We start from the raw sequence: 11,884 nt of genomic DNA, 5'->3' as shown, positions 1-11,884 counted from the left end.
AAATGAAGAGTATGTAACGTGAATGAAAGAGCTTATTTGCATTCATGTCTTTTCATGCCAATCAAAGATAGGCAGTTACTTTCAGTGGAATCTAAAGTAATCTCAGGTGTAATTGTGATGAGTAGATTTTTCTCTGATGAGCTATTCCTTTGCTGATGGGCAGTGGGATGAGGGACCCTGCTATTCACTCCTAGACAAAACTCTGAATCCTTCAGAATTTGTTCATAACAATCCTGAGACAGCTTTTCCTCAACATAGGTTTTTGCCCCAATTTTCTGTCCTAGCTAAATTTACCTTCAGTTAGTTCTTATTTTTCAAAATATTTTGTTCATAATTATTTGTGATAACTGATTTAAGTTCTGTCCCTGATACTTCCATTTGGAAGGAGGACCAAACTTTTTTTTTTATTTTAAAGAGAATTTTAAAAAAAGAACAATAGCAAAATGCCAACATAGATAAAAGGAAAACAAAGCAAAAGCAGTAAGAATGATGCAGGGTTCCAGAGCAAAATGATAGGGATTAACAGTGGTTGTTATAGGACATATTTTCATCGAAGTTGGTCAGATTACCAGATATACTGGCTAAATACACTGCCTTTTTACTGTAACCCTAGTTTGTGTCTCATGGTGGAAATTATGAAGACTCTACCGAAGACAGCCTGAGGATGCTGTCCCATAGGAGAAAATCACTTCTGGACAGCTTTCCTGTTTGTGGCACTTAAGTAGAGAGAAGTGGAAATGATCAATTTAAAATATTGTGCTATTTGTACCCATTTGAAATATCTTGGCATATTTTTATTTCCTCAGTGCTTTAAAAAAAAAATCTGACAATTTAACTAATGAATTAGGGATTTAAAAAAACATTAATGTAGCCTTAAATTTAAATGATTTCTTCATAAGCCATTAGTACTGGAATCCTATGATTAATCACAGTGCACAGCGTTACTTAGAAAAGCTGCAGCCGTGTGTACATAGTGAGTGTGAGAACACCAGGACTGAGGCTCCACAATCAATCAAGATCAACTAGCAGAATAAGAGTCAAGTGATGAAATAAATTCACCCAGCAGCCCTTCTGCACCCAGCTACTTTACAAGGAATAAATTGCAAATTACTGTCATTTATTTCATTTTTCTCCTTCTCTGGCAGCTACAGTGTTTATCTTGTAGACAAGACACCAGAAGAAGCTTTCAACATAATACTATTAAAGCAGGTGGTCCACTCAGAATTTATAGCCAGTTTATTTTTTTCTTTAATAATTATGGGGTAATTGACTTTTGTTCTCTTAATTTCTGACCTCATCACCAGACCATACAGGATATATTGATGGAGTAAATTTTTGGATTGGTCTTTAGATGTTCTTAAATGTTATCCATCTGCTGGAAATTAGATAAATGAAGAAACTTTTAAGGACTTAAAAATAACTAGTAAACACAGTTTTAAATCTTAGATCCAATTTTTATAAACACAAAGCAAAATAGTAGTACATTTTTAAAAAGCATATGTTCTAGGTTGGATTTTTCCCTAAACTGATGCAAAAGCTCTTGTAGAAGAGTGAAATGATGCTATGGAAATCACTGGCATTTTCTTACATCTACTGCCATTAGCAGTGTGGAAGGTCTACCTATCTATAATCACTAGTTCCATAAGTGACACCTTGGACTGGTTTTGGGGTCATCCTTTCAGAGTTCTGAATCCCTCAGAATTTCAGAACCACCTGGGGATGTGGAGAATGAGTCATTTAACTTGGTTTGTTTGTTTGTTTTGCTTTAATGCTGGAAATTATCTTGGATGACAAAATCCATATTATGTAACCTTGTTTAACTTAAAAACATTTCAAGTAATATATGTATTATAATGAATTATCCTAATTTCAAACCAGTTAAACCATGATAACCTTATCATTTAAAAATGTAAAAATATCATTCACTTTGGAAATATAAATCTGTACTTAATACAGTCTTTTTGATAGTATTTACTTGACTTGTTTAATTTTCTTTATTAAGAAGCACTTACTGAGAACATATTATGCTTCAAGCATTGTTCTTGATTCTGATGACTTAGAATCAAAACTATAGCCAAAAGGGCCAAATGCAGCCTAACATCTATTTTGTACTTTGATTTCCATTTGTTTGATTATTTTTTATGGCTTCTTGTTGCCAACAACAGAATTAAGTAGTTCCCACAGAGACCTTGAGACCCACAACCTGCAACGCGTGTTACCTGAAATGCTTGCCAACCCTGGATCTGTATATCACCGTGCCACTTAGAATCAGTATTCAAAACGATGATACTAAGCATCACAGTAATTTATTCTCTATACAGAATTTGCGTAAGAAAACACTGCTACATTTTAGAAAGTTTTCAGATAATGATTGAAACAAAGAAGAGCCAAAGTGTTCTCAATGAAGCAGAACATTTAATTCTCCTGGATAATGTTTTCTATCATAAAATTAAGATTACTCGTGTGTGTTTAGAGCTGACGTGATCACCGGTGGCATCATCGCAACTTAAATGGCATGTGAATCACCTGGGAATCTTGTCAACACAGAGAGACTCTTGTTCCGTGGGGATCTGGAGCCAGAGCCAAGCTCTATACGGAAGGAGCTTCGCGCTCACAGAAATGTTTCTGTTTCCTGCAGCGCACTCTGATACCAAGGATTAGAGAGCATGACACGAGGCTTTTCTTTAACCTTACACCAACGTAGAACCAGAACGGAAGACAGAAACGAGACGGAGGGAAGACAACTGGAGTCTTTCCTTCTTCCTTAACCCTACCCTCTACCTTGCCCCTCTCCTCAGAAAACAAACAAACAAACAAACAAACAAAAAGCTTCGGTAGTAAAGAACCTGCACTTCCCTGAAGTACAGAGACCTGCGGATCTCCAGGTTGAAGCAACTGGGTTAGGACATGTGAACTGACTGTTACGACAGCCACCTTTAAAATGCTATAGAAAATGATTTTATATATGTTTAATTTTAATTAGCATCATTTCATTCACTTCTATTAATATTCTTAAACTCCTCCTCCTTTAAATTATCTTTGAACACTTTATGAAACCACTGCAGTTTTGAAATTGCTTTACTTCTCGGCAAGCACCCAGATATTTAACTTCTCAGAGGCAGTTGGAGGCCAGGAGCATTGTGAAAAAAGAACTCTGCTCCTCAGGCTTCCTATTTTGGACTTGGTGTTGCCGGTGACTGTAAAAGATAAGACGCCATCCTCCACCTTGAAAATCTACCAATGAAATAGTTGCTGGTGAAATGTTTAACTTCAAATGATTTGATTAGCAGTTTCTACAGTTGCTTTTATTCAATAAATGACTGCTATCAATAGCTTCAGGAACTGCCCTAAGAATGTTTAATTCCACCCTAACAAACATTTTAAAAATATACGTTTATTTAAACATCTGTTTTATATAAACAACTTTACACCAGTTTCACCACAAAAGATCACATTCTCTAGAGATTTGGATTAGGTATGATCCTCTGAGGCATCATCGAAAAAATATATTCTGAAAAATGTAGGTCAGGAAGGAAGGTAAAATATACTTGATTTTTAAGCATTTAAAAAAAATATGAGTGATGTTTTATTCTCTAGAAATTTCCTCAAACCTGAGAAAGGGTGAACTACTTTATCATCAAACAGTTTAAAAATAGGAATATTAGTGAGAGGGACTTCTGGTTTTGTTAAGGTTTTTGTTTTGTTTTTTTCATTTGAGTTTAGGTGCTGAGGATCCAACCCAGGGTCTTGAGCATGCTAGGTATGTGCCATGGGCTCTACCACTGAGCTACTCCACCAGTCCTTGACTTAATTATTGCAAATATGCCAACTAGGTTATTAAAAATCTGTTACACAAATATTATTGAAACTGCAAAATACATATAATAAGGAAGCTCCATTTCAAAGGGAAAAGTCTTCATATACAGCTAGAGTGCAAGATTATCTCCTGGGCTTTGTTCAGTCTATAGGGAGATGACCTCCAGATGCGCTTGGTTCTAATTGTGCAGGAGATAGAGCTTTTCTACTAGGTTTACAAAATACACAGTTCTGCTCCTCCAGGCAGACTATTTCTTGCTGACAACTGTTTTAGTAGCTTTGATCAAAGAAAAGCATAGAAAATTGTCTTTTAAGTGGACAGTGGAGAGAGTGATCTCCAAGGCCTTGTCAGATCCATTTATGAGAGTTTCTACTCATGAGAAAATAATTAGAGAACATTGTGATTCTAGTTGCTCTATGGGGCAGGAAACAGCTACACTTGACAATATTTTAGAGGTAATAAAAATGACTGCACTGTAACATTAGGTAAAAAAGAACTCAGTATCAGAAAAGAAAGAAGAAAGGGAAATATATATATGTATATGCACACACAATAGCTAAGATAATTGTATTACTAGTTTCTATTGGTTTATTGAAAGGAACAGTTAATGGTTAATTTTTTGATCAATCTTGCATGCCTATATCTGGTAATCTGAGCAACTACTTTGAAGGTAACAATATGTGATACAATAAGCATTGTTAATTTCCTATCCTCTTTTTTTGAAATTCTGTACCATTTGCATTGTTTTTGTGTTGTTTTGTTTGTGTCTTTGTTTTTGTTATTTTATTTGTGGTCTTTTCTCTTTAAGATAAAAATATCAAAAACAAAACAAAAAAGAAATGAAGGTTTAAGAAGATTTGATGTACTGGGTACACAATTCAGTTGTTTCTATTCTTTAGAAATTTAAATTAGGTGCTTTAAGTTTATACATAGCTTTGAATTAAAAGAAAGCATGAAATGACAATAGTTTGTGTAGTTACTTTTTTATATAATTTCTTCCTATCAGTAAACTTCACTTGTACAGAGGTAAGGTGGTGTGAATGATTCCTTTAACACTATTGTGCTAGAATTATTTTGTAACTTGTCATTACAGTGAACTTCAAACTGGTATAACAGATGGTCCTTGTGCCTTAAGTGCCAGCAGTCCTCGATGCAGGAAGCACAACCGCCTCTGTGTTCTCCGGGTTGTGAAGAAGCACGGTGAAAACAAAGGAAGGCGGTTTTATGCTTGTCCACTACCTCGAGAAGCACAATGTGGATTTTTTGAAGTATGTATAAGATTAATCAAGCTTACTGTAGTGTAACTGAATTTTGGTGGTTAAAGCAAATAGCAGTGCCTTTTCAATTTTACTTTTATGTGTTAGGTAGCCATATCAGTATTCAGTCAAAATCTTGAATGTTGAATAACTTAGAATTCCAAAAGTTTTAGCAAAATAATAATTATGGTAAAATATTAGCCATTAGACTCTTAGAGTATATCATATTTGTAATCACAGATAAACGTGTTTGTAAAAATGTTGCCCTTAGGTCATGGAGATAGAAAGGTATGAGCGGCTAACACATACTAGTAGTACTCATGTGGTTAAAAATCTAAGATAAGAACTTTTCATCCTCAGTTCAGTGCTACGTCAAAAGCTTTGGTTTATACACTGGACAGAGGTACATGAGAAAAACACTGTGCATGCCTTGGGTTTACAAAGACCTTAGTGACTCCTACTAATAAGCTTGACCAAATTTAGCTGTAGGAGATTCCTTCTGCCTTTCCAATCTATGGGAGTATTGCTAAAAATAAATCTGATACGGGACACAAGAATCCAGGTCCCTTAGTCAATCTCATTTTCTGCATTTAAGAGTACAAATGTGTCATCAATCTGAGTGTGATTCTAATGTTTAAAATACACATTTTTCCAAGTCACAGTTCATCTGGTATTTAAACAGAAAAGAAAATACTATTCTGTTTTAGGGTTGGAGCAAAATTTTTCACATTGGGCTGAGAGATGAAATATCTTTCTTCATCATGATAATTTTCTTAAGAAATTTCCCAGGGAAGATTTGGTAGTGATTTTAGACCTCTATCCCAAGCAAGATATGACTCTATCTTACTAAATTCACAACTCTTTATAGAAAGAATGAAAGAAATATTATATATTGCTAATAATATAACGGCTTCTTTCATACCTGACTTGAGGCTAAAATTAATAGGAATAAGAACAGTAGAGTAGAATCTGCCTGACTTACCCTGACTGGGTAAGTCCTTGCTGGATTCTTTCTTTCCCTATGAGACTAAGGAAGCTTAGTATTAGAGTTATGACAAATCTTTGATCTTATCATTTTAACTAAAACTTGCAGCAAGGACACTGACGATTGCTGTCTAGCAAGACTCTGGTAGTTTTCCATTGTTCTTAATAAAAGGAAGGAACTTTTATAAATGTGCCTCTAGATAAAGGAAAACTCAGTTATAACACTTCTTTGTGTGATTCAAACAAGTTTGTAAGGGATGCTTATAAGAAAGAAGCTTTTTTAAAGCATAACAACTAATGGCTTGTATCTGTTTTACATTGTCAAATTAATAACAGCAGCAGTGAAGACAGTATGACACCAACGAAACCGGCCTAGGCTTATTCTTCCATCGCTGTAACTTCCATGTAAGGTTTACAATCCTATCTTTTCTTTTCCCCTAGTGGGCAGATTTGTCCTTCCCGTACTGCAACCACGGCAAGCGCTCTGTCATGAGAACAGTGTTGAAGATTGGACCTAATAATGGAAAGAATTTTTTTGTGTGTCCTTTCGAGAAGGAAAAACAGTGCAATTTTTTCCAGTGGGCAGAAAATGGGCCAGGGATAAAAATTATTCCAGGATGCTAGTATTTTCTCTTTCTATAGAATATCTGGCATTTAATCACTTCAAACTGTTCATCCCTCCCTTTTGTAAAATGCAAAGGTTGTAGAATATCTGTGGCACATGTAAATTAAATTACTGCAGGACTTGAGAACTTTATATTTTGGATGTGTCATCTGTCCATTCAATGTCTGTCACTTTTTCTTTTAACCTTAATGAATACGCTTTTCATCCACGTACAGCGTATTCCATTTATAATGTATATTTAATGCATATAGTAATGACAATAAAGGTATTTTAGTATGCTCTTGATCTCTTGTAACTTCTTTGAGGAAGCAGTGATTTTTTTTTTTAAGGAAAGAAGTGACAGCACAATAAAATAATAAGGTACTGTATCTACAATGAATAATTTGCTAAGGCACTACCAATATTCATAATATATAATTGAAAGTATTTTTTATATTCTTGAATAAAAAACTTAAGATATAAAAGTATACTTTATGAAAAGCATTTTATTCTATTTAACAAATGTTAAATTGCTATGAGGTACAAGGGATATGACAAACCTTTGTATAACTTCAAGTGTGTTTTAGTGGAATATTATAGGGATTCAGATTATAAAAGTAATATTTATGAACAGAGGTCACACACATTTTTTTAAAAGAAGGTGATTTGTATTTTTCTAATCTTGATTTTAATATCTAGTAACTTTTAAAAAATAAGTCATTTTCAAACTCTGAATGTATTGCTATAGTTTGTACCTAAAATGTCCCGAAATGACCCATATGTTAGAGAATTGGAGGTGGTTGACGCTTTTGGAGGTAGGGTCTATAGGAGGAAGTTATGGAGGTTATAGAGGTGTGCCCTTAAAGGAGATACTGGGACCCCAGACCATTTCTTACTCTGCTTCCTGGCTGCCATGAAATAAGCAACTTTGCCTCACTTTACACACCCAACATAGTGTTCCGCTTCACCACAGGCCCAAAAGCAGTGGAGCCAACTAACCATGGGTTGAAACTGAGCCAAAATGAACCTTTTCTCCTTCAAAGTTTGTTATCTCAGGTAGTTTGTCACAGTGTTGGAAATCTCACAGACACATGGAGACACACGTATATGTTTTTTTCCAGTTTTATTTTAACCTTCCCCCTTTCTTTCTGAATGTATTCTAGGTAACTATGATTATTTCCAAACAAAAATAAGAACATCAATGTGCAGATATTTCTGCATGTTTGTGGGAAATTTTTTTCAGACCTAGTTCAAAGTATTTTGTGAAAGGTAATAGGAAAGACTGCTTCAATGTCTGTCCTATTCTCCCACTAAATTATCCTTGGGAAGTTATAGAAGTTACTGATATATGACATGACCAGCAAAAAGAGCATATTTCTTAGTCTTATATGTGTTTTAACTGCACTGAAAAGATAAAATCAGATCCAACCTAAGATGAATGGTCTTGACCCAAAAATTTCTCAATAGGGTATCATTTGTAGTACTGAACTGGACAGTTGACAGTCTCAGCTGACCTGACGTGAAGTACACAGATTGTTCATTAAGCAGAAAACTGCAAAAAAAAAAAAAAAAAATCCAAGAAAGAGAAACAAAGCATACTGTAAAAGGGAATTCCAGAAGTCTGATCTCCAAAATTGTACAACTTAATTACAAAGAAATATGATAAACTGAAACATGATAGATTTTAATATGATAAATCTTCATCTTTAATAAAAATTGTACACAATTTATGTGAAAAGAATTTAAGAAACACCAGAAAATCAAGATACACAAAACACTCTTGTTTCTAAACTCTTGTTCTAAACTCTTATTTAGAACAACTGAATGTTTAAAAGATACCATTCTTTAAACTTGAATTTTAACAAAATTTTAAGAGAGTTTTTGCAGTCATTGTGTTCTAGTTACCTTGAACTGAATCCAACCATCTCACAGATAACTTTAGGTTCTCAATTAAATAAAAAATAGTACTAGATAGTGAACTATACCAGGTGGTTTCTTAAAAGTGTAAAATTTGGAAGAAGAAACTAATGTGGATGGTTTCCTGTTTCTTATAACCTTCATCCTGAAAATAGAACAGAAATGCACTTATCGCAGTTGCAGTAGAAACCCCACAAACTTCCTGGTCCTAATAGCCAGCAGTTTTGGAAAGTACAGCTATTGGGTAATCTCAAAAAAGGAGCTATTCAGAAATGGGGAACCCTAAGGTCTATAATTAAATCCTGCCTGTATTGGTCACTGACTCCTCAATCATGCATGAAGCAAGCTAAACAGCAGCTGAAGAGAAAGCAATAGAGTTGCCATTTTATCTACCTACCAAGATAGTTTGAAGTTTAAATCTAACCAAATCATTTGCCTTCTGACACAAAAATATCAACACTTTTTACTGGAATATACCAAAATCCAGAGTCTCCACCACCCAATGACAATATTCAGGATACAGTTTGTTAGATTTTTGATGCAAGGAAAATAGAACAAAATAAAAATGCCTTTATTGTCGGCACAGAAGAGACCACAGCAGGAAAGGGGCATGGAGCTTCTGAGGGCCAGGCTGGGGGAACAAAGGCTACATAGGGCCAGGAAAGGGGCAGGGCTTGGGAGGCAGTCTGCCTGACATGGCAAACTGTAATTGGACAGGGGGTGGGAAAAGGAAACAGGACGTTGTACAGGGAAGTAGGAAATTGTAATCTGACCAGGGAGGAGAAAGGTGAGGCTTGGCACATGGCCTCTAGCAGCCTGCGCCATGTTGGCTTGCTGCCATGGTGATTTAGCAGAATTTTTATTAAGGTGGAAAACCCATCATTCCCATCTTTTGGTTAGAGGGGGCGATGACTCTCTCAGACTGCTTCCTGCTGAATAGGGGCATCCTCACTGTAGGGAGCAAGGGGGTAACTGGCATTGCCTATGTAAAAGCCAGTTTGGTAGTTTTTGCTAGAACAATGAGTTTGTTGGTGGCGATTGTGCGGAGCTTGGATGGAATAAAACTAAAAAATTTTAAAAAGTCCCTATGAGTAAACAGGTCATTATCATAATTAGAGGACCAGAACAGGAAGTAGGAAGGGTGCCCAGGATCCAAATGTGTCATTCCACCATGACCGTGGTGGAAGAGTATTGGACTTTTAGCTCCTGGTGTTTGTGCTCAAGCCAGGTGTGAAGACTGCCTTGTCCATGATGATTCCAGATTCATTTACGAAGTAACAGGAGTCCTCTCCCAGCATAGCACAGGTACCCCTTTGCTCAGCTGTCAGTACTTCCAGTACACAGCGGTTTTGGAGAGTAGCTACTACAAAGCTGTTAATCTGGTTTTGAAGTGAGTGTATGGCAGGTGTTATATCATCTGCTCTTTGGTGTAGTTCCAGGGAGAGTTGATATAATTTTTTGGCTTGAATGCCCATGCCTATTTCTCCTGCCCCAAGGTCTACCCCCAGAACCACAAAGATCCTTGCTGCCATAAGGACTGGGATATGCCCAGCTCTAGTCTTGCTGTTTAGATGAATGACCTAAGCTTGGCATAGAAGAGACATTTCTATAGCATCTTGATAATTTATTGTTAGGGCCCAGACTAGGAGGACTAATGTGCATGATCCTGTCCATCTAGGAGGGAGACAGGTATATGCTCCCTTTTTGTGTCCTATAAACCATCCCTTGGGTGGACAATGGCCTTGTCTTGTGTGTGTGTGATGTCATAAGCACCATGGGGCAAGTCTTCTAACTGTAAAGAGGTGTTTTTGACTTGGGAGATTAGGCAGGTAAGATTGGCTGACCACTGTTGAGAGTGATGGATCAATAAAGGTCCTACTATGGCCAGGTTGTGTGAAAAAGACAGGTGAGAGGTATTCCAGTGTGTGGGAGCTATCACAGTTCACAGTTACACAAACACAATGAAGCAAAATGATATATTTTGAAGTAAAACAACAAAGACCTACTCCAAGGTGATCTAGATATTTAAATTATCAAGCAAAGAGTTAAACAGCTATCATAACTATGCTTATTGATGAAAAAGCTAAAGGAAAATGATACTGGATGGAAATCTAAATTTTCAAAAGGTAATACAAAAAATTTGAAATGGCACACCACTAGTGGTTCTCACAGCAATAGAACTGGGATAGAGCCGCTAAACACTAGAGAAAACTTGTATTTGTTAATCTTTGAGTTTAACCACTGGTAAATGCTGTGTAATTTGCCTGTATTCAGTGTTCTGAGGTTTGTTTCCTGATGTTTAAAACTAATATCATAAAATCTAAAGTATATTCATAACAAAACAAAAAAGTGAGAGACAGAAGGTAATATAAATAAGTTAATGATTTCCAGGAGCCTTACCTAGAATAGCAGTTTGATCCAACACTTTCCATAGATTATTTCATTTAATCCTCTTGCCCATCCTGTGAAATAATGTTGTCATCTTCATCTCTAATTTTCCATTCAAAGAAACTTATGTCAGGTAAGTAGGAAATATATCTATGTCTCACAGACCACAGTCAGAATGAACTTTGCCAAGTGCTAAAGCCCATACTATAAAGAAGATATTCTCTTTGTTACACATTACAGAAAAGTAGCTATGCATGCACAAAACTGCCTGCCTTTATACACAGAGTAAATTTCAGACCTTGGAAAAATAAAAAGGAAAATAAAACTAATTGTGACTAGATGATATTTGGGTAATTTTTTCTTTAAAGTCTATGATAAAATTATAATGTTAAATTTTGTGTAAATTTATTTTAAATTTCCACTACCTTGATTTTCATTATATTTTTAAAACCATTTTTCACATACTTTTCTAAAGATACAACAATATTAAAGGTGCTAAAAATTATTCAAAGATATGTTTAAGCAAGATGCAGAACACTTAATTCAGGGCCTTTACAATAGGAATAGAGACCACTGTAACAGGGTCCTGCAGTTTGGGAGAGAGATTGGGCTCAACTCCAAATAGAACATGGGCAAGTGGTAATTGTTAGCTACAGAGGACTGTAGGGATCAATGGATGAAAAATTACTAAGAGGAAACATGAGGAGTAAGAAGGATTCTGGCTAAACCATCTTAACAGAACTGTTTCTGAAGATAGGCCAGGATAACATATACCTGGGTGATAGCAAAGGATGAGGAAATTTTTACTAAACTAACTTAGCAATGATACTTTCTGCTGAAAATAGGATTTCATAAGGAAATGCAAAGATGAGACTAGCAGAAGATTCAGAAGCCTGACTAAAATTTGGCCAAGTAATG

General features: G+C 35.7%; 1 protein-coding gene across 2 annotated transcripts in view; it reads left to right on the top strand.

Moving 5' to 3' along the window:
• Neil3 (nei-like DNA glycosylase 3) overlaps positions 1-7,007 on the top strand; it is a 41,979-nt gene extending 34,972 nt beyond the window's left edge. For both annotated transcript variants that reach the window (XM_013515218.1, XM_005373513.2), the window contains exons 9-10: positions 4,911-5,085; positions 6,499-7,007. In XM_013515218.1, the coding sequence (XP_013370672.1) occupies positions 4,911-5,085; positions 6,499-6,681 (358 nt within the window). In that variant the 3' untranslated portion in view covers positions 6,682-7,007. The remainder of the gene's footprint in view (positions 1-4,910; positions 5,086-6,498) is intronic.
• The last annotated feature ends 4,877 nt before the right edge of the window (positions 7,008-11,884 follow it).

The sequence above is a fragment of the Chinchilla lanigera genome, unplaced genomic scaffold, assembly GCF_000276665.1.
Source record: "Chinchilla lanigera isolate Chin_1 unplaced genomic scaffold, ChiLan1.0 scaffold00002, whole genome shotgun sequence".
Lineage (NCBI taxonomy): Eukaryota > Metazoa > Chordata > Mammalia > Rodentia > Chinchillidae > Chinchilla > Chinchilla lanigera.
This window is presented reverse-complemented; position numbering and strand designations above follow the sequence as displayed.